Source organism: Nesoenas mayeri, assembly GCF_963082525.1.
Source record: "Nesoenas mayeri genome assembly, chromosome: 1".
Classification (NCBI taxonomy): Eukaryota; Metazoa; Chordata; class Aves; order Columbiformes; family Columbidae; genus Nesoenas; species Nesoenas mayeri.
The window spans coordinates 123,137,341-123,160,670 of NC_137541.1; the positions used below are offsets into that span (position 1 = coordinate 123,137,341).

General features: G+C 38.0%; 1 protein-coding gene across 4 annotated transcripts; it reads left to right on the forward strand.

The window, feature by feature from the left end:
- The first annotated feature begins 596 nt into the window (after positions 1-596).
- Positions 597-22,462, forward strand: CRYZL1 (crystallin zeta like 1). 4 transcript variants are annotated; one of them, XR_013923374.1, is made up of 14 exons: positions 619-672; positions 1,151-1,230; positions 1,628-1,699; positions 4,564-4,641; positions 5,186-5,258; positions 5,889-5,933; positions 10,099-10,167; positions 12,141-12,274; positions 13,094-13,205; positions 17,061-17,084; positions 18,242-18,340; positions 19,064-19,185; positions 19,665-20,368; positions 22,423-22,462. XR_013923374.1 is itself a non-coding variant. In XM_080360162.1 (13 exons), the coding sequence occupies exons 3-13, from the start codon at positions 1,634-1,636 to the stop codon at positions 19,806-19,808; spliced, it is 966 nt and encodes a 321-aa protein (XP_080216288.1). In that variant the 5' UTR covers positions 597-638; positions 1,151-1,230; positions 1,628-1,633; the 3' UTR covers positions 19,809-20,599. The 4 variants fall into 4 exon arrangements, 3 of the variants coding, with proteins under 3 accessions (XP_080216288.1, XP_080216287.1, XP_080216289.1); XM_080360162.1 differs by lacking the exon at positions 22,423-22,462 and having other exon boundaries at positions 597-638; positions 19,665-20,599; XM_080360161.1 differs by lacking the exon at positions 22,423-22,462 and having other exon boundaries at positions 19,665-20,599.
- The last annotated feature ends 868 nt before the right edge of the window (positions 22,463-23,330 follow it).

Below are 23,330 nucleotides of genomic sequence, written 5' to 3' on the forward strand. Positions count from 1 at the left end.
TACTGACGCGCGCCGCAGCCTTCCTCCCGCCCCCACCACGCGACGGGCAGGCGGGAGTCGCCAATCAGAAACCGGGAGCGCCGCAGGGACCCTGTCTCCCCCGGCCAATCCGGGGTCTGCCAGGCCCGCTCTCGCGCCAAGGGGGTCAGCGCGCAGTGAGCGGAGCTGGGGGGAGGGGCCGGCCGGGCTCCCTCCTCACCTCCAGCGGGACGCGCCTGTGGGGGTGGGTGGCCCCTTTATTTTACATAAGGGTAATTCAAGCCGGTTTCTCCTCCTTCCCTCCTCCCACGCAGGCTGCCAGCCCTGCTCCCGGGAGGTCACACAGGGCAGCCGCCGGGCACTGCGCTGCGCCCCGGACGCTGTAATGCGACCAGCGGCGCCGCGCAGCCTGCTGGGCCGCGTAGTCCTCGAGTGCCGCTGAGGGAGGGAGGGGAGCCGCTTGCTCCCTCCTCCTCGCCCGTAGCGAGAGACAGCCGCCCTAGCCAATCTCACCTCTGCTTCTATGCAGAGCAGCGGCCGCCGTGGCCAATCACGAGCTCACAAGGGACCTCCCTTGACGTCGGGGCTGGGAGTGCGGCGTGGGGGCGGTGCCCGCGCTTGCCGGCGGGCGTCGAGGTGGGAGAGCGGCGGAAGTAACGGTTTGTCATGGCAACCGCCGGTCGCAGGGTGACGGTACTTACCGGGGGCCGCCGGTGCGCTGTGTCGGCTCCTAGGGGGGTGGCCTCTTCCCGCTGGGGGCCCCGGGAGTGAAGACGCCTGGGTGCTGAGCTGCTCCCCGGTGCGATAGAGTACTGGAGTAAAAGCAACGGCGTGTCCGGTGTCACTAATGGCTAAAGGGGTGGGGTACTGCTTGACAGCTGCCCTCAGGGAACATGAGGGTGCTGGGGCCGCAGCGCGCCCAGGGCTGGGGGAAGCGGCTGGGCGGCGCCGAACTCGGGGCTCCCTGCTGGGCCGCTCGGGGGTGTGCCGGGTCCCGGGCGCCGCGCTGCTCTGCGTTTCTGAAGAGAGAGGTGCTTCAGGGCGGTCCCTTCGGCCTCGGGCGTCCCTTGGGGTGTCAGCGCTGGCTGATCGAAGCAATCTAATGGCTGCATGGTTTTCTGCCTCTCTGCTCCGTGCTTTTCTTAATTTATTTTTCTTTTCTTCCTAAAAGGCCCTTGGTTGTTGAGGCCAACCTATGCCAAGTTGGGAGAGGAGACCAAAAAGCCAAGTTGTGATTTTTAGTGAAGTCATGTAAGGTTCTTTACATTCCTGCACTGTTTTTATGGCCCTTTTTGCTGACTGAGCTAGTCAAATTGTGTGCCTTCTAGCCTGGGTGGCAAAAAACCCATCTACTGTGTTGGACCAGCAACTGGTAAATTCTGTGTATCGTTCACTTCCTTTTGCTGTACATCTTCAGTCCCTAGTATTTGCTATATGGTGGTCAATGAAACTGTTACCCGTTGCAGGTAACACCATATCTTGTCTTATTTGTTGATCTGTTTCAGAACTTACGTGTTGGAAGGACTCATAGGCTGTATGTTGCTTGCAAACAATTGTTATTCTGCTTATAAAGTAATGTATAGCTTTAGTTACTTGTTTGCTCTATAGATACTATACATATTACAGTTTGTTTTGTTTTCTTTTTCAGATCACTATGAAGGCCTTGTATTGTCAGCAGAATTCTCCTGGAGAGGAAATTACATTTGTCTTCCAGGAAAGAGTGAGTTACAGTTATAACAGCATTATTAATCATTCACTGGAAGAAGAGGGTGTGGCTGAATACCACAAGGGAATTGAAACAGCTAACTCTTCTGTAGACTTAGAGAAGAACTGGTGTAATCCTTGTAAATAGAGCCAGGTAAAGGAAAGTAGGGGAGGTGTATTTTACCATCATCATGCAGCACTTGGCAAAAACAGTGCTAGATTTCTCTGTGCAGTTTTGGGGTCCATACTGAAAAACAGGTTTTGCAGGCATAACAAATGAACCCTAGCTTCATGTAGATTCATATCTCTGTTTGGATTTGCTGGTCACTGAAAAAGCAGAAAAATGTCTTGAAAAATTTATTCTGTTTGAAGTGTTCTACTGTTATTTTCTTTCCTTCTGTGAGTTCATTACTCTCAGTGAGGATTGAGATCATAGTGCAGCCTTTTTATAAGAGGCATTGCTAAGTCTCCTTTGTCTAGCTACCTATTTTCCTACAACGTAAAGGAACAACAAGAAGACAGCTGTTTTTTCTGTCAAATTTAGCTGAAACTGTTGTGCTGAAGAATCTTTGTCAGTTTGATGCAAACATTAATTGAATAAGTGTGTACATATGAGCATGTGGCATAAGACTAAAATAGGATGTCAATGAGTATATATCAATGCAGTATGAATATCTGAACAGTAGAAAAATGCTTATGTGGTTTTGAGGATGTGCACCTGTGTTGTTAAACCTCTTATAGGTGCAAAATAAATTACTATAGATACCTATGTATACTGGTGTAATATAGATACCTAAATATACCTATGAGTCATAAATCAAAATGCAACAATGTAGTACTGGTAAGAATCTTGCTTGAGCAGCTGCCAAGTCCGAGTAGTGAAGCACATCTAATTAGCTGCCTGAAGAGAAGGATGCAATGAGATGGGTGATTTTGATAAAGCCAAGATGCATATTCATGAAGCAGTCTTAGATCTACTTAAACTGATTGTGAAGTCGTGCTTTTGCTGAAAAGGTTTGCTCACCTTTCAGCAGCACATTTTTGTTCTCTTTTTTGTCATGGTTTAGGAGTTGTGCAGCTATAAGGTAAGATGGATCAGCTTATTTGTCAGGTGAAAACTAGTAAATTGTTACAAGTTAGTTTACATCATTGTGATGGCTCCATGATTACTAAGTCTAACACAAAGGAGGGGATAGGAATATGTAGGTGGTGGCAACAAGTAAGCCAGACAGCTCTGGTACAGATCTTGAAATGTACTCCTGTGCAAAGACTTTGTCTGCCTACTTGCTGATTTACATCTCTTTAGACAGGAACTGATTCTGCAGGTGTCTGCGTAATGACTAGCACTATGGGATCCTTATCTTAAATAGAAATAAATATTGAAAAATGTCAGGAAAAGAAAAGCTAATTGGCTGAGGACATCTTACTAGAGCAGAAGGTGGATAATGAAAAGCCAGTAGCTTGGATGAAGAATTTCCATAGCAAACCTTCCATATATGGTGCTTCGTCAATTCCTAATAATGACATATTTCAATTATGAAGGCAGGAGCTAGTTAACAGCACAAACATTTCATTGTCTCTTTTTGTTCTTAAGACTTGTATTCTTGTATAAAGAAAAACAATTTTATGATGTGCATTGTAGCAATACTTAGGTTCATTGAGCTATGCATACCAAAAGGGTAGTTCCAAAAGACAGTATGATCTTAAACTACATAAATTACACAACTCTCTTAGATTCAAACTTCTGAAAAAAAAAAAAAAGAAAAAAAACCTAGAGATGCAGTATTCATGTAGTTAAACAGTTTAATGGCTTTTCAGTTTTGTGGAACAAAGAGAGAGACCCCACTTTGGTTTGTTTGCAGAGCAGGAGGTCAGTCTGACTGGCAACACGCCTTGCAATTTTAAAGGAGCAGCATGTGTTTAACTCAGCTGGGGTGAGAAAAAGTTCAGCTCAATATTCTTTGGACAGAGATTACTCTTCATGTTGCTTAGCCTAGGAGAAAAGCAACAGCTGTTTCTTGGGAAGAGTCTAAAAAAGCCTCAAAGAAAGCTTAAACACTTAAGAATATATCTTAATTTCAGAAGTAGAAGCAAAGCTTTTATGACTTTCTGGTGTTTCAATTCTAACAGACATCTCCACTGCAGACTACAGTATAACATGGAAATACATGATTTTGGCTCCAGTCCTTGAGGCAGCTCTTCAACAGCTGGGTGGAAATCAGCAATCCAGAGCTCAGCCTGGCTAATTAAATACTTTAAAGTAGCAGTGCTCAATTACTTAAAATCATTTCAGATATCAGCCCCAACCCCAAAAGTTGAAATGGTAAGGGGAAGCTTCGTTAGTAGAACACTTTTGTATGTGGAATAGCCATCATTCCTGAGCCTTAACACCAATTCTTAATGGTGCTGTTTCTTTGGCATTGTCTGGACTACATGAATGTTTACTTCAGTAAGTTTGTCAGTAGAGTATGTCAGACATTCATGTAAAAGTCTCCATCACTCTTGCAATATAGTTTTAATATTAAAAGATCTGCTTCCTTCCGTTTGTTAGACAGACACTAGGTGGGCAATCACATACTAAAATTGTTGCAGATAACGATGTGATATTTACCTTGCAGAGAAAAAAAAAAAGTCTGTGTGTGGTGAGGTTTGCTAAGGTCTAGTGGTCAGTTTGTAATAGTAATATACATGTACTCAAAATGGTGTTGTAAATCCATTGTGATATCTGTTCTCTTTTCGTTGAAAAAAAAAAAATGCTTGTTCTGACTACAAAAGAATCTAAAACAAAGACTCTGGAAAAGTGCTTTCAAGAGCTTGAGAAGATCCTACTGGCACATTCATGTTGCATTGTATAATGTAACGTCTGCAAATTTGTCCTAGGAAAACCTTCCTCCTACAAAAGACAACGATGTGAAAGTACAAGTTAGAGCCTGTGCACTGAGCTGGATAGATACAAAGGTATTTGCTTATTTTTTTTTATAAAAGCTAGAGTTGTTTACAGTTTCCATTGAAGATCTGAGCCTGGGCCTTAGCTGGCAATTGGCACAATTCCATTTATGGCATCTGAGGATACGGCTTTACTGCTGAGAAAGAGGGCATGGGATTGATGTGGTATTCTTGCATATCTCTTTAAATAAAAAAGCACCTGTAATTTGGTTCCTAATTTAGGGAGAAAGATCAGTTGTCTTTTGTGAGTTCTTTTACAGTAAATCCCTTTTATCATCCTCTGCATACCGACTTTAAGTCACAGTTTGGCTTGCCTGTTAATAACTCAGTTATTTGGTGTTTGTTTCTTTTTTTTAAAATATGCTTCTAAATTTAAATACAGAAAACCAGTGCAAAGTTTTTAATATTAGATGAGGAATGTATGTACTTTTTTCCCCCAGATAACGTTTTGGTAATGCTCAACTTTCTTACTGTGAATATCAAACACTGTAACATGATAATAAATATGGAAATTTTTAGCCCTAGTAAGAATGTTGTAACCATTATTTTCATTTAGCTTCTGTCAGAAATTAAACTGGAGAAGGAGCTTCTACCTGTTGGTCGAGAAATTTCTGGAGTTATATTGGAAGGTAAGTTAGTGTAATTGTCTTGTGAGTGTGTGGAGCAAGAATTAAGGTCTGCTAGTCCAGAACAAATAAATACTGTTTCATGGTACGCCTCTAATAGTAGGAACTATTTGCTTTCTTAATGAGGCTTCCCGTAAGTCAGTAATGATACCAAGATGAAGGTAAAAAAAGGATCCAAACTGTAGTTCCTGCATATCTGTTCAGACTTAAGAAAAAAAATGCAAAGGCATAAATAAAATACATTGAGATCTTAAGACATTACCTGCACAGGCTTATAACAATATTTACTTTATTTGTAAAAATCATTTGTTGGAATAGTAAGACAAAATATCACTCTGGAATTTCGGCAGTGTTTCACTGGCATATCCACCTTTGATACGTAGTTTAAAGCCTAGATCTTTCAAACGCATACACATGTGTGTACTTGCATGTAACTGTGGATGGGGTGCCAAAGTTTAGTGAATTAAACCTTTGGGTTTGGTCTGTGCATATTTAATGGGATTTTTTTTTTCCACTACTAGGGTGTATTTTTAGTTTTGTGAACTAAACAGTGCTTTCAAATGCATGTAAAATTTCAGCTATAAACATTAATCCTTATATCTTATTTCCTCCTTTTTGTATGCTCTTCATGAGTTGGAAGAAAGGTAACCTTTTTTCAGCCAGATGATGAAGTGGTGGGTAAGTTAATGCTTCTTTGTCTTATCAACTAACACAATTAGTAATCTTTTATAGTGAGTGGCTGATTCTATAATAATTGCTAAAGCTACAATTAGACACATATTTTCAAAGATTCAACTAATGTCTTGTGAATGAACTCTTATTTATGAGAATTCTATTCTGAATGTTTTCTCTTAAGGAAGTTTTTTGATTGTAAGTATGGAAGTTCAGGTCCCCATCTGATGTAATCTGCCATAGTCCTACTGCATTCACTGAATCTTTAAAAATATACACCTGGGTCAAGTTAGGCATGTGGAGTGAGTGTTCTGAAGGCAACCATCTGAATACATAGTCAATTATTTGTATTTATAACATTATCTAGATGAAACTAATGCATCTTGATTTCTGTGGAGGATATAAAGTCTAGGCTTATATTTCGTGCCTTCTTGAGGATGATATAAAATATACTTTTAGCTGATAGTGATGAATCTCTTCTTCTAGCATACTGAAGACTATTCAGTTTCTTCTAAGTCACGTGAATTCCTGTTTAAATAAAGAAATCAAGAGCGTTCTTAACTTAAACATGCAAGTAGGTTCACCAGTTCTCCTCGATTTCTGAGTTGCCAAAAGCAGTGCACATACTCGGACATTTTGCTGAATACAAGGCCACATTTCAAAAGAAACACTGATTCAAGCTGCTTGTTTTCCAGAATCTTCATTTTTACTGCATATTCTTGAAAGTGGACTTATTTGCCCCCTTACTTAGCCACAGGGAGTCCATGCCTTCTGATCTTGCTAAGACATTATTGTCAGAGAAGCCCATTGGAAAGGCAAGCAGTAATCACTTTACTTTTTTTTGTTTATCATTCAAAACAGAATTCCAGGTCAAAAATCACTTGGAAAGTGTTTGGGGCTTTTCTTTTCCTGGTAAAACTTTGGCAGACCTTTATATCATTAGCTTAAATCTAATGGAATAAGATGTGTGATTATTTATTCACCGCAGAAGCTGTAATCCTTACAGTTGGGAAATATTATTCCATTTTGCATTTCCATTATTCCATATATTCCACGTACAGACGTGGGTTTGCTTTGTTTGGGAAAGTAGAACTGTTATGGCCAAGCATTTTCTGGTCTTGTATATGAAATAACTTTGAACTATGAATAATATCATTATTGTGAACAGCATTGTTCATTTGGTTAAATATATCACTGATACATGCTACCACTGTTGAATATTCTACAATACTATTTTTGTTTCAATCACCTTCTGTTGTAGTTGATGGAGTACAGTTTCAGTAAGTAGTTCAGAAAAAAAAAAAACACCTCTGAAATAATCTCAGTGGACCTGAGTGGTCTAAGGGGTGTTCTAAATGGCTGTAGGAGGGTTGGAGTTTTGTGAATTTGGACTTTGTTCCATTCTTGTTAATCCAGATATAGAATGGGTAGTTTGAATCAGCTGAGCTACTTCAGAGTAAATCTGACATTAAGGGAATAGAATCTGCGCTTGAGTCATGGAAGAAGCAGGTTTGTTTTGTCAGAGACTTCTGTTGTCTGTGTTTTTATTCTTGAATACTGAATGTTTGTGAATGCAGGTAGAGAAAAGTCAGAATTACACATATGGAAAGAGGAAGATGAAGAAAACAGCATTAAATATTTTTAGCCCTAAAAGAAAGAAGACACTTCTTTAAATGCTGAAACCTTACAGCATTCTCTTTCAAACAGCTGTTTAACCTTATCCATCCAATATTGATGCTATAAAGACAAAATATAGAAGTGAAATATTTCTCTTAGGGTAAATATTTCCTAACAAGCACACTTCCCTGTTACTTTCTATTGCTGTGACTTTATACATAGTTAGGCATGATTTAAAAGAAAATGGGCTATTGCCAAATGGTTCAGTTACCTGTGTGCTTAATAATATCAAACTGTCCCAGAACATACAATTGCCAGAAAACGATTTCCACTTGAATTTTACAAAAGAGCCTGTCTTTCTGTTGAAGAGTATAGTCCTGGTATATACTCCTTACTGGGTTTAACAGTAATAATACAGTAATACAGTCCTTATTTATGAATCTATTATTTTTAACTGTAAGAATAGTACTGTGCTTACTGGAAGTACTTGGTGTGTTAAATCATTAATCTATTTCTAAAATCATACCAAGAATTATTTCTCACTTTTGAAGTTTTTCTGATCCTTCTTTAATCTTCCAGAAGAAATGTCTTTGTCTGTATAATGTACTCTCTTAAACATAATCATTTGTTTGGTTAAGAAAAATATAGTAGTAAAACCTCAGACCAGCCAAAAATCTTTTCTTTTGACATTCGTTCTTGATTTCCTTTCAAAATTTAACTCCATTTTATTTGTTACTCTCAGAATCTTTTAGCAATCAATTATGCCATGTTCCTCATTAAAATAAGTGCAGGGAAATTTATTCTGAGAGTTAAATTGGCCACAAATACTCAGAGACATGAACCTAAATATAAATGTACCTGCAGTTAGCCAGTTTGTGTGTCAGTTCTTCCGTATGTCCTGTTACTGAATATATAAATAATCAATGCACGGAAGTCCTGCACTATGTGGAGTATTTCTGACAAGTACCATGAAAAATGTAATTTTGTACTTGTGTCAAATACTTTACGTGTATGGCGTACATAAAATAAAGGTCTGTATTTCATGTTGGAGCTTCTGTAAGCATTATGAGGTGTACTAGGGGGCACAGTTCTTTAAGATGCCATATGTCTTTCCCCCAGTATAAGGGTCATGGTTTTGTGAATGGTTTTAGAGACTCTGAAATCAATGTGAGTTGATGGCAATGTGTAATGACTCCTTGGAGTCTGTCTTGAGTGTTAGGAGATAATGTGACTCGTTCCTGAACTTTTGCGTCTGTCAAGAAAAGGAATGTCTTTATGTATTATTCATTCTGTGCTTTGCTTTTTCTATAGTAAGATGTTAGAGTGCAAATGGGTTTAAGGGCCAAGGCTACTTCAGCTTACTATAAGAATGTTTTTCTTAACATTTGAAATATGATAATGTATCAATCATCAAAATCTGAATGATGCTTTAAGATAGAAGTGATATTTCTTAGGGACATTCTTTCATATGTGTTTATATTTTGTATGCTAAATTAAAGCATTAGAGGATAACTGAAGTTATAAAAGTAAGACAGAACTTACAGTGATGTTGTAAGACAGTGTGTTCTGTTCTGAGATTCTTGCCCTTCTTGCATTATTTCATGATTGCACAATAGCTGCTGCTTTAGACAGCTACTTTAGACTTATTATTCCATAGATAAACCCTTCAGAGATCCACAGATGTATACAAGCGTTGTAGGGTAACCAGTTTTTAATGGGAATTGTAAAAGACTGGAAATAGCAGCCAAATTTACTGAGGATTTTAAGCCAAAGCCCTTGCTTTGGTCTAAATGGAGAATAAGTTTGGATGGAAGAGGGGAGAAAATATTGTTTTACCAATCATAGAGGATACATGTATTCAGAAGCCTGATTGGATGCCAGAACCTACTGTTCATCAATCTCCTTCTTTGGCCAGTGGAAGTAAAAAGCACTGTTATGACCAGCATGGATTTTTGTTTCTTCTTCTGCCTGTTCTGTGTTTGCTTTCTCTGTCTTCAATGGGTATTTTTTTTCCTTCAGGTTTTTTTCTCCATTCCAGCTCTTTAAAACTTACACTCATGCATTCTTGCTTGTTATTCCTTGGCTTCTTTCTGTCCCTTTTTTGCTGCCTTTCCTAACAACACATGTACAGGCGTCAGGATGGAAGAGTAGAGGTATCCGTAGTATGGCTTGGTCTGTGCCTGTCTGCAATATGAGAGCTCAGCTTTCTTCTTTGTTAGCCGTGGCCCAGACAGAGTAGAAACAGGAGCACTCTGAGAGCAGTATGAAATGAGTTGAGACATGACCTGACAAAAATTAAGTGTGCCAGTAGCAAAAAGCACTCACTAATGCCCCCATTCTTCCTCTCCCCCAACCCAAGACAATGTTTGGAGCACCTTTGGAGCCATCTTGTGCACTGTGCCCACAGAAATTACAGACTGTTACCTTGCCAAGTTTTCTTAAGGTGTCATAAACCTGACAAGAGGGCAACAGAGCGACAGACCAAGTGGAACTAGCAATTTCATTAGGAGCTTGTTTGGTTAGAAATTAAAAGTCTATGTTCAATTTTTTTCAGGAATTTTGCCTCTTGATTCTGAAGAGTCTGGTCTTTGTGAAGTTATTCTAGTTCATGAGCATTATTTGGGTAAGTAGTACATATATTTTGCCAATATTTACATTTACTGTATCTTTAGAATTCAGTTTAGCTTTTCTGGTAGGAAGCTAATTAACTTGGACCTCTGGGCAAACTTGTTCTGTATAGGAACATTCAGACATTCTGTCTACTCCACCTGTTCATGGAAGCTTTGAATAGTATGTACTATCAAGGGCTTTTTTTTTTTTTTATGCTATTATCATTTAATGAGTTAATGTTTTGCCTAAACCACATAGGCTGACTCAGTTTTTTTTCTTTTTTTTCCCTTCTGACTTCCCGTTTTGTCACTTCGTTGTCTTTCTACTTTTTCCTCACCACATCTGCCACAAAATTAAATGAAGAGAAATTTGCCTTTTTCCTCGCTTTAACTTAATCCAGGAATACAACTTGCGACCAGACTAAGCAATGGAATAGCAAACTAGAAGCTGGAGAAAGGAATGTTCAGGGCATGAGGATTAGGGGAAGCCTAGTGTTGAAACATTCTTTTCAATGATTGTGAGTTTCCAGTTTCCTCTTTCTGGGCATAGAGTGCTTTAATGTGTAGAATACCAGATTTCCTAACAGTTTGTTGTGTAACTTTGAGCAACCTACTCTTTTGCTCAAATTAGTTTGTATTGTGTTTCTGTGACTGTCCATGAATTCAACCTGTGTAGTTATGAGGTGACTCCTTTAAATTTGTTCATACCAAAACTAAGTCCCTACTTTTATTGCATAAGATATGGTAAAATATCCTCTCTGTGTTTTTTAAAATATGTGAGAGGTAAACAAGTATTATTTATGGTGATTTGTTTGAAGATGAAATCTTCCTGACTAGCTATGACAGTTTTTGCAAAATAAGTCATGGACTCATGGAGATGAAAAAATAAGGTTTATTCTTTCTAACACTTCAAAGTACAAACCAACAGAAATGAAATCTAGTGGTCTGCCATTGTCTTATCACTATTTACATTAACTACAGGCAGAAGATATTTCTGACTTTATATTACCTCCAGTAGCTTATTTTGTGGTAAGTAATATCAACCGGCACACAAAGTGATGGTGCTGTTGATGATCCCTCGAATTATTTTCCAGCACACTTGTAAATGATCCCAGGTGATCACATTGCTTATGTTGTTTTACAGCTTCCCCGATTCAGGCTAAACTATCAATTCGTATGTTTAAAGGGGTGGACTAAACTTTTGCAGTCTTTTTTTCTTTCTAGCATGCTTCAAGAGGATTGCGCTTAGTTCTATGCTGGACTCTCAGCTGGGTTATGATGATTTTCTAGCTTAGTATCAAGGTCTTCCTTAAATCATGTAAATGGCTTACATTACAAATTGTGTTTGAACTTGTGATTTCTATTTAACAGAATCTCCCCAGGCTTTTAAGCATGTAGATAGCATGGGAAAAATCTTAAGCATCTTGTAGGTAGAAACAACAGAAAACACAGATGACAAATAATGTTATATTGATCTTTATCTCTCTTAAAATGTGTTATAACCTCCAGAAACTGTTTATATCAATGGATTACAAAGTAAAATATTTTAATCTATATGGAAAAAAAAATAGGAACTCATGGATTGGAGCTTGCATTGTGTATTTTCTGTGTCGGAATTATCTTTGTGAAAAGGAGAAGAGACTGCCTCAGATCATTTCTGTCCGGAAGTGGGTTTCTCTTTCTTTTTTCCCATTTAAGTACTGTATTTGTCTTTGAACTTGCTCACGAGAGTGCTGCAGAAGCAAAATGATTATTCTTGGAATAACAATTACCTTCTCCATGTAGCTGACCTAACCCTGCCATGAGTCATAATATAGGAGTATTGCCTTTGTGAAATAGGTCATAATTATACCTGTAGATGATTTGACTTGTATAATTTTCATTCATGTTACAGAAAAATAATTCTGAATAAAATGTTAGGGACTTGCTGCTTTTTTTTTTTCCATCTGGTTTTGTTTGTTTGTTTGTTTATTTTCTCCAAAATCAGTTCATAAACCAGAAAAAGTTTGTTGGGCTGAAGCAGCTGGGACTGTTCGTGATGGTCTCCGAGCATACACAGCTTTACACTACCTTTCCCAAGCCTCTCCTGGAAAAACTGTTCTCGTAATGGATGGAGCGAGTGTAGGTAACAACTGTCAAATAGTAACAATTTCAGAACAGAAGGATTACCTCTGCTATAAATAACTGTCTAATCACCAGAACAGTTGGATTTCTTACAACATACTGACTTTATCAAGCCTTGTATTTTACTCCTGGCAGTACCCTTAACTGAATGGATTAATAGGAAAGTCCCTCCCACGTAAGATACTGAGCCAAGAATACAGTCCTTTACGTGTTGTGTGGGTAGTGAAGAGAGGTAGTTCTTTTGTGGTCTTTTACATTGACATAGTTTTACCTTAAGCCCTCAGGTATAACTGGAGGAAAGTGCCTTAATTTTTTATTCCTTTCCCACCACTGCTTTTTAACTTCTCTTAGATATAAATAATTTCATTTGCATTACTGCAATCTTTATTACTAATGAAGATGTGGAGCTTGCCTTGGCCAACATTCATTAATGTAAATGTGGCTGGTTCTTTTTCTTTGGTAGTACTTCTTCCTTCAACAAGCAAGCAACCCCAAAGGTACAAACTGCAAGTGCAGTTATGGTACTTCTGTTACTTATAGTAGAATCTGAGCTGTTTTATTGAAGAGGAGAACTAGTTAACTCCTGAAAGTCTGTTCCAAGCTCTCCAGTCAAATGAAATACTTTTTTGGCCTCACTTGGAACAGAAACAGATCTGTGAATATTCAAATGCTTGCTTCAAATGTGTTTTATTGAAGGAGTAAGTTCATTTCTGGATACTTGATACATTCTCCTGAATGTCCTTTGCAAGATAATCTTCCTTAAACTGCATTAAATTGTTGCTGGAAATAAATAAATCTACCTTTTTTCTTCTGCAGCCATTTGGTACAATAGCTATTCAGTTAGCACAACACAGAGGAGCTAAAGTAATCTCTACTGCATATAGTCTTGAAGATAAGCAGTACCTGGAGAGGCTTAGACCTCCTGTGGGTAAGTCATATTCTTCAGTGCTAAAGTTTATGCTAAAGGATGTCTCGAATTTTTTATGTTTGTTTTTTGGTTTTGTGTGGGTTGGCTTTGGTTTGGTTTTTTGTTGTGTTTTTTTTGGGGGGGGGGTGGGTTTTTATAGTATAGGGACTTATTTCAGTAGCTGAAAACTGAAATACAAATTTATAAATAGTCTAATTAAATACTTTGAAAATTTATTCTGTACTCCGTAGGTATTTAATTTCTATTTCAGGTGTATTTAATGGCATTTTTAATTCTTCATTTAAGTTATGATGACTGTCAGTATTTTCCATCTTGCACAATAGCGCTCGAGTGCTGGCTTTTGGCCTAACTACTCAAGAAGTCTTTTCATTTTATAAAATTGTTGCTTGTGAACAAGAAGGCGGCATTACTAAATCACCACTATCACAGTATGTAATCTAGGTACCTGAGCTACAGTTCAGATGTAATCCTATACTTGAGATACAGTATTCATCAGATTCAAATTACTTCTAATACTATTTTATCAGGCTGTGTGGCAGCTCTCTTTCAAGTACTGTCTTAACTGTAGCTGGACTCTCAAAGACTCTGTGTTTTCCTATGTTCCAAATAAGCTTTGCATTAGACATAACACTTGCGTTCATCTATGACTTCTTCCATTTATTCTCTTTGATACTTAAGTTTTTGGGAGTTTTCCCCTCAAAATAACAGTGCTATTTGGACCATGAGAAAAAGACTCTAGATAAAAGCTACTAGCATCTTTCCTGATCAAACTTTTTCTTATTTCAATGCTGCAAAATGGAAGAAAGCAGAATATTTCTTTATTCAGACAGTTTGAAAATGGCAGTGCAAAGTCCAATGTGATTGCAATCTGTGAACTTTGCTGTACAGTGACCAAAAGGTTGAAAAACTAGTGTTTAATACTTCCTCCTCAAAATGCAAAGATTTGCCCCAGTATAATCACCAAGTTTATTTTTCACTGTACAACTGTTGTTGTCATTCAAAGAAGTGAGAGTAACTGTGTCTCTTGGAAGAATATCTTTGTGGGGAAAGCATTGTGTGGTCAGTTATCATGTCTACAAACATTAGAGTCGCATCGATCAAAGTGTATATGGGTTAAGATGAGATCTGATTAAAAGATAATGTCAAGACTAACTGTCCCTGACTCAGACTCCTTTCTCCTTTGTTGTTTTGCATAGTAATATCATTAGCAATTTTGGCTTTCCAAATGGAGAATTAGAGCAGTTTTCAAATCTACTTTCTTGTTCCTAGTGACTTACTAAAACCAGTCATTGCTGATTTGCAGGTGCATATAGTATTGTCCTTGTGTTCTCCCTGTTGGCTCAAGAATAGTAAGCTAGTAGAGGGATGAAATAAGCCAGAGAGCTGCTCTTTAGACACAGAGAGAACGGAGTTCTTGTCAATTTTAATTCCTTTCTGGCTCCCAAGAACAGAACTGCCAGTGGCAACACAGAGACAACACAGTGTACATGTGCATTCTGGGGCTGCACGTTCACACACATCTGCAGTCTTGGGGAGTGATTCACTTCCAGCCTACCAAGTGAGTCTTCAGCTCTGCCTGGAGTGGCTTTGGAGCACTGAGCGTGCAGCAGGAAGCGGCCAGCTGTGCAGAGGTTATTGCACAAGAGCAGGCAGAAAGACGTTTTTGCTGTCTGACCTTAGTGATCTTCAACAGGAAACAACATTTTGTGTTGGGAATGTAACAGTTTCATCTGAGACCTCACAGACTTATGTCTCTAGATGTATATGTTGCCTCTGTTTTTTTTTTTGAAAGTTCACAAAAAAAAAAAAATATATATATTTTTTGCTTTTCTTATTTCAGAAGTCTTTTTTAACGTAACAATAGACGTTACAGACGTCAGAACGTAAAGCATTTTTGTGAATGCTGTTGATATGCAGAGGTTTGTTATGCCACCTGTTACAGGGCAAAAGAGTAAATGCAAAAGACCTGAAACTTTAGTTTGTAATATTTTATGGGTATATTTTACTAATGATTTGAGAACTTTATCAGCTAAGAAGGTACTTGGTAATTAATTTTATTATCATAGTCCTGTCAGCATATATGAATATGACTTCAGGTTGCTTGGCATATTTACTTTTCACTGGTATATTTAAGTTATATGAATGTTAATATAAAATAAATGCGTTAAGTAACCCAAACGTAGCTACCTATATCTAACCTGACCTCAAATGTCTGTGGATGGAGGCTTTTTCAGATTTGTGCTTGCGTAGGGTTTTTTTTTGTATAGATTTTAGCAAGAGTTTATCAGTTATCAATAAGCAGCAATTTATGTTACCAGTGTGTAGCATAACTAGCTGCTTCATCAAAGGGCTGAAATAACCATTTCTTGCAGTGAAAAGGCCATTGCTTATATTGCTCATGTATGTGCTTGTTTTACAATAAAAGGATTTCAACAACAGGAGTTCAGTTTAGCAGGTTTGCAAATAAATGTTTTTGGAATGTAAACATTGGGAGGGTGGATTTTAACTGCAAGTTTACTTCAAATAAAGAGAGAGAACCTGGGTGAAGCATTAAAAAGAGAAATGATTTTGAGTGTGAAAGCAAAAATCCTCTGTTCTGGTGGGTTTGGTTTTGTTCCAATACCTGTAGTAAAAGTTCCTGTTAATGTTTAAGGATTCATATTTAGACTAACCGGACAGAGTCTTTGCATGTCTTCAGTAATCTTTGGAGTAAATACAGTAATATCATGAAGAAGGGGACTGTAATTAATTTTGACATTTCAATGCCCATGTTTCAGACTAGAGACAGAATGACTTTGTGTTAGAGAATGGAAGAAAAAAAATATATACACATGTTTTTCTGTTCTATAGGTCACCCCATTTTTCTGTGTGTGATTTGGTGGTGGTGGTGGTGTGTTTTGGTTTTTGGTTTGCTTGGGTTTGGGTTTCTTCCTTAAAACCAATTTTGAGATTTCAGAGGGTACATTTCTGGTAAGAACTCACCAGTGATTTCATGGCTCTCTTGAGCATGTTCAATAGACCAAGTAGCAGATCTTTTGTGTGACTCTGTAGCTCAACTTACTGGGTGAGAGTAAACTCTGGTAGCAGATTGTGGAAGTATTGGCATTTCTACTTCTAACCAACAGTGAAAGAGAAACTGAAGCCTTATTGCCAGAGTAACGTTACTTTAGAAGTTGGGCAAGTCACAGAAGAAGAAACTGAACTGATTTACAATTGTTTTGTGAAGAAATTTTGTGGAATGACAAACGATTATAGAAAATGATACTGTAATTTGTTGCTCAGCCTTTTCCACAGTGGAGAGAAATTGTTATAGCATTTTGCTAGGAAGAAAATTGAACAAGATTTTGATGAGTACTGTTTGAACTATTGTATTATAAGTAGCAAAACTGGAAATTTTTGCTAAATCGGAATCAGAAAATAGTCAAACTAACTAAACTGTTGCATTTCTTTTTGATAGTCAGGCTTTGGGTCTATTGAACCAGAACTATTCTCAAAAAGTGAAACGATTTGTAGAAGCTTCATACCATGTGAAATTGCTGTGTTAAGAAAAAGCTTCTTGACTGAAGAAACTTGTAAGAAAAGGATATTATGGGGTGTTACTTGCACATGGGGAATATGACTATCATGATTAAATTAATGTGACACTTTTATTAAATTATGACCATGTGTGTTCTCTGTAGCCATATTATTTGACTTCAGTAAAAAACTGAATGATTGACCTAAGAATTTGAATGCATCTTAAGATTTGATTGGAAGGAGTGGGAAAAGGCATTTAACTGAGTATTTGCCTTCTTAGTAACCAGTTTCTTGCAACTTTTTCTCTCCTTCCTTCTCACCCCCGTAATTAAATTGAAGAAGGTATGCGGCAGCTTTTGGTAGGTAAGTACACATTGCAAATTTGAGTTTAATCAATTACACTTAGCAAATAAATTTGGAGGTATATTTCCAATTATATCAATTGTCATTTTGCTAAGAAGTCTTTGGCCTGTTTAGTTTCTAAATGTTAGTTTACCTCATAATTGTGAAACAAAACTAAAACCTTAGCTGCTACTTCTCTGTTTTCATTATTCCTGATGCTGTGGCTTATCTTTATAACCACCTATTCATATGGTATCACAGATACATGAGAAGAAAAGGTATTAGTGACTTTCAGTTCAGAAATATTTCAAGATAAGATGTAAATACTTCCATCTAAATATTTATTTGATGACCTAGAAAGCCATTTAGAGGTTAACAACATAATGCAGAAAGTAAGGTATTAATAAGTTTATCCATCCTGTGAGATAAGGAATGATGTTATTAAGCATTATTGTTAGTAAGTATTATTTTAAAGAAAAGATGGATATAATAAGATTAAAAGACTTGCTGGAATCATAAGAAACGTCAAGTCAGTGCCTTGTAAGTGACTGAATTTATTGCATTTTTACATGTTTACTTCTGACTGGCACTGGGAGACAGGGCTCCATGCCAGGGAGAAGAGGGTTTTGTTTCCCACTATGATGTGGAAGCAAGAGAAGGGCCCTGCAAGCGACTGGCAGGAGGTGGTGGGTTTTATGTAGAGTAAGGGAAGAAAGCAAGGCTTGGAAAACTCTCCCAAAGCTTTACTGCTGTAGTTATTTGATAGGTAATTTGAAAATTGGGAGATGTGAAATAATATGCCTCCTTGTCTTTGACCACTCTCTTTCGCTTCAATAACATGACTGGTCGCTCCAGATCTCGGTATTTTTGTAGGTGCTTTTGGAAAAGAAAAATAGCAAAGAATTAATATACAGAAGGATTTCGAATTCTTCTAGTAGTGTACTTTATACTTTTTGGCCTAACGAGACTTGTGAGTTTTCATTCTGCTTTAGGCTAATGCATATTTTTGGTGTTGATCTTGCACTGTATTGTAAATGAAAAAACTATTGGCTTTTTTTTTTTTTTTACTTAGCTGCAAACTTGCTTGTAACACTTGCAGAAACTAGAAATGTTTTATTCTGTTCTCAGTCTAAACTCTGCATTTTTATTGTAATTGACCAAATGTCTTGCTCTTCTAGCTCGAGTGATAGATGTGTCAAATGGAAAGATAGATGTGGCAGAAAGCTGCTTGGAAGAAACGGGTGGCCTGGGAGTAGATATTGTTCTAGATGCTGGAGGTATGTTAGTAATGAAAATCTGGTCTTCAGAGCACCATTAGTGGGGGATTTTTATTATTATTAACAAGTATATAGATGGAGGCTGTATTACCTCGAACAATTGCATTTAGTTGCTAGTTGCTATGCGATTTTATGTATCTACTCAAGAGAGTGCCTTAAGCAAGATCTCTAAGATCTGCTCATATCGCCCTCTAGTGGAAGCATCTAATACTGTTAGCCATCTGCTAAATGAGTCTGAAATTTTCCTTTTACTTAAAACTGAAAAAAAATGTTCAAAGAGTAGAGCTGTGGCATCATTGTCATAATTTTTTATGCTACCTTATTCTAATACAAAAATTGTGCCATTATTGCCAGTACTGTCAACTTATATTTTAAAACAATCATAATAGTTGAAAACTCTGAAATTACTGTTTTACCTGAAATAATTTAAGAACAACTTAGAGTTCCACTAAAATGTATTTTTAAAAAATGTTGAATTTCCTAAATCTTCTACTTTCTCAGATATTCTCATGTGACTAACAGCATAATGTAATTGTAGTGCTGTTCCAGACAGCCATCTTCCATTGTGTATATTCATGTGCTTATATTGCGACTTGTTTGTATCTGAAGACGTAGGACTGTAAAGAATCCCGAGATATAGGGTTTTCAGTACAGGAGGAGATGGGCATTTCATTCTGAACAGAATTTTCTGCTGAGCTTGAATGAATTTGTTCTTCCCCCCAGTAAAACTATTTAAAGCTGAAGATGAATCAACATTAAAATCACAGTTGCTGCCTCATAAGCATGATATCATTACTCTTCTTGGTGTTGGGGGACACTGGATAACAACAGAAAAAAATCTTCAGGTAAAGCTACTGTGTCAGTAAGTTAGTTTGTACTAGAGTTTATATATGGATGTATCTGTGAGCTTCTGTCATGGCCAAATGTTTCCCCACTGCTAAATAACATCAGTTTTCACTTAAGAAAACTTTTACATCCAGAAAATGGGAAGCATACAGTGTTAATAAATATTTTTATTTTCCTTTGGCACAATTTTGGGGCTGTCTTTTCTGAGATGATAGTAGGTTATAATAATAGCTTGGGTATACTGACAAATTTTAAAGGGCCTATTTTGTTTGGCTCAGGGTATGAAACTGTTTGACAAGACAGAAAAGTATAATTTAAAGCTGTAAATATTACAAGTGTGCTAAGTCTTAAAAATGGGCAAGGGGTGTTTTTTTGTTTGGTTTGGTTCTTTTAACCATCAATATAAAATAACCATTTGACTTTAATTTTTTTCTAATGGAAAATAAACTAAATAACATTTTTCTTCATTTTGTTTAAGCTGGATCCTCCAGACAGCCATTCCTTGTTTCTTAAAGGAGCCACAGTCTCCTTTCTGAATGATGAGATATGGAACTTGTCCAATATACAGCAAGGGAAGTATCTCTATATCCTTTCAATGGTCATTTTGAATACTGCCTGGTAATATGAGTGGATGGAAATATAACTGAGAAACCAACTAATAGATTTTCTTCTACTCGGTCACGGAACCACAGGCTTAAAGGTCAGCACAGTTAAGCGTACAGGGTAACTAAAATATAACATACAGTCATGTTTTGAACTAGGTTCTGCGTTCCTTCTAAATATCTATTTCTATATGCTTCATTAAAAGCAGTCCTGAAATAGAAAGCAGACCTGGAGAAAATGCAACCTTTTGGTTCAAGATTGAACCTATTAATTGAAGATTTGATTCTCTAAGTTTTTATATTATGCCTATGACATTTTGGATTCTTTTTTTTTTTGTTCTTTTCGGCAGTAGATCCATGATCTGTAAATCTTAACGCAATTTTAGATGTAAAAGTTTAAATATTTTTGCTTCATAAACTTTTCTTTATTTGCAACGTTACATACATAAATTTTATCAAGCGAAGATGTGGGTGTGGGAAGAGGAGTGCCTCCTTCATTTGCATTGCCTACATTTGGTCTTCAGCAGCAGGACTCTGAGCTTTCTATGAGCACGGCAGTTGTCAGTGGATCGCTTGGAAGGTTTGTAATGGAAGGTTTGTCTGTTTATGGCTTTAAGGACCCTCCCTGTTCTGTACTGCACTGCAGATTATGAGATATGCTGAATCACTTTTGCAGTTCAGCAGAACGGCAGAGGTGGGTGAGGATTAAGTCATTATATTTGTGAAACAACTAACTACACTGCAAGGAAGTCCTCCCCTCCCCCACTGAACTGCAAAGTAGATTAGGCAAGGTCAGGCACACCAAGGAAATATTTATGGGATGGATATCTTGAATCGTTTTATAGCCTGGTATTCTTGTTGAATGCTTACTGAGTAGTTACCACATATAAAAAGTAAGGTGACTAAACAGTAAGATTTCTTCTCTTGTCTCCTGAGGTATCTTTAATAACAACAGGATGTTTTATCACAACAGGCTTAAGAAGTTGAAAGGAAAAACGTGCTTTTTTTTTTTTTAATCTGTAGATCTTGTGCAATTCTTGACCATATGGAATTAATATCATCTGAAGAAACTGCCTAGTGATTGCTTTTTAAAGTGTCTTGAGCTTCAAATATTAACCAGATTGCTCTTAAAATGAATGAAGGAAAAATATTTTTTTTTTTAGTTTCCTAGAAAGACTAAATGCAGCCTCATCTGTTGCATTGTCATGGATGTTAGTCATCAACTGAAAGATCCTTTATGGATGTGCAGTGGTGCTCTAAGAATTTACAGGCTCTGCTATGTCCCCAACTTTATTTTTGCCTGAGATGTCTGGCCAGGCTCAAAGAATTATGGAGAATGGAGTCAAATCCAGTTGGCAGCTGGTCACGAGTGGTGTTCCCCAGAGCTCAGTATTGGGGCCAGTTCTGTTTAATCTCTTCATCAATGATCTGGATGAGGGGATTGAGTGCGCCCTTAGTAAGTTTGCAGACAACACCAAATTTGGTGGGAGTGTTGATCTCCTGGAGGGCAGGAAGGCCATACACAGGGATCTGGACTGGCTGGATCATTGGGCTGAGGCCAATTGTATGAGGTTTAACAAGGGCAAGTGCTGGGTCCTGCACTTGGATCACAACAACCCCAGGCAGCGCTACAGGCTCGAGGAAGAGTAGCTGGAAAAGGACCTTGGGGTGCCAGCAGTGCGCCCAGGTGCCCAAAAAGGCCAACAGCATCCTGGCTTGTATCAGCAATAGTGTGGCCAGCAGGACCAGGGCAGTGATCGTCCGCCTGTACTTGGTGCTGGTGAGGCCCCACCTCAAATCCTGTGTTCATTTTTGGGCCACTCATCATAAGAAAGACATTGAGGTGCTGGAGAGAGTGCAGAGGAGGGCGATGAAGCTGGTGAGGGGTCTGGAGCACAAGTCTGATGAGGAGCAGCTGAGGGAACTGGGGCTGTTTAGTCTGGAGAAGAGGAGGCTGAGGGGAGACCTTATCACTCTCTACAACTACCTGAAAGGAAGTTGTAGCATGGAGGGTGTTGGTCTCTTCTCCCAAGTAGCAAGTGACAGGACAAGAGGAAATGGCCTCAAGTTGCACCAGGGGAGGTTCAGATTGGATATTAGGAAAAAATTGTTCACGGAAAGGGTTGTCAGGCACTGGAACAGGCTGCCCAGGGAAGTGGTGGAGTCACCATCCCTGGAAGTGTTTAAAAGACATATATATATGAGGTTCTTGGGGACATGGTTTAGTGACAGAGTTAGGTTATGTTTGGACCTGATGATCTTGAGGGTCTCTTCCAGCTGTGATTTTCTGTGACAGCTAACTGGTACCAAAGTCTGTCATTGTCATTCTGCACAAAAAAAAATGCAATTGCCATTCTGATGGATTCATGTTGTACTAGTGTGGGCTGCATTTGTCAGTAGTAACCCTTTTGCTTTATTTTTCAGAATTCTGCTTTCCATATTTCATTTCTGCATACTATTTCAGGAAAGGAGGTTTCTGGTATATAAACATATAGATATACATAGATAGAGGTATATAGATCTGACCTAAAGATTGGAATTAAGGTTAATTTTCATTTTGCCTTGATCCTGCTGGTTTTGTATCAATAGAGAGCTCTTGCCAGCAAACGTGATTATGGAAACGTTTATCTGTAGGTATGTTGTTACCTTGACAGTCCTCTTAGATACCCATCTTAGAAGATATAATGGAGAAATTATCAAGGAAAATTTTCAGGTGAGACAGATGTGATTTATTTTTTTAATTATTATTATTTTTTAAATTCAGCATTTGAACTAGAAAACTTTTGTCAGCACTGTACTGCAAATTTATATTGGGATGCTCAGGAAAAGATGCCTCACATCGTTCATATGGAGCAGTTTATGGTCTATTTCTGTTTGTACTATAGCAGGCTAAACACAAGAACTTGGTAAATCCCTTGATTTTGCTGTGGCATGTACTATGTCAAAATTTAACACAGGCAGTATGTGCTTTTCTTGATCTAGAAGGAGCATGTGTTGGCTTTAAAAGATAGTAGGTCTGTCTAATACTCTTCTGAGAAGAGTGACAGCTTCACTAGTTACAAAGACTCCCATAATGAGATGGAAATGGAAGATTCTTTCTCTTAATGCAGGGTTAACAGTATTGCTGTTGAGCAAAAGCCTCACCACCACCACCATTTCCCCACCCCATAAGATAAATATCTTTTAATTAACTTCTCTTTCCTGTTTGCTTTAGGGTTCTTCCCTTCTTCTGTGAATCCCAGCAAAGCTATAAACTTTTCTTTTGTATAAGGAGCAAAGTTTACATAGTGAAAGTAAAGTCTATAGCAGTAGCCCTGCAATATTTCTGTTGATCTGAGCATGCTCACCAGACATTTGACAGATTCTTTCATTTTAGGCCTCAGCTGGATGAACCAATCCCATTGTATGAAGCCAAAGTTACTATGGAAATAGTTCAGAAGAATCAAGCAAGAAAAAGACAAGTCATCCAGTTCTGACACACAATTTCCTGATTTCAAAGTCTGTGGAAGATAAAGAAATGTAATGTATTTGAGAAGTAAATT

Coding starts and splice junctions, on each gene's coding strand:
- CRYZL1 (XM_080360162.1), top strand. CDS start 1,634: ATGAAGGCCTTGTATTGTCAGCAGAATTCTCCTGGAGAGGAAATTACA. Junction 5,934..10,098: donor GCCAGATGATGAAGTGGTGG/GTAAGTTAATGC, acceptor AATTTTTTTCAG/GAATTTTGCCTCTTGATTCT. Junction 18,341..19,063: donor TATTGTTCTAGATGCTGGAG/GTATGTTAGTAA, acceptor TCTTCCCCCCAG/TAAAACTATTTAAAGCTGAA.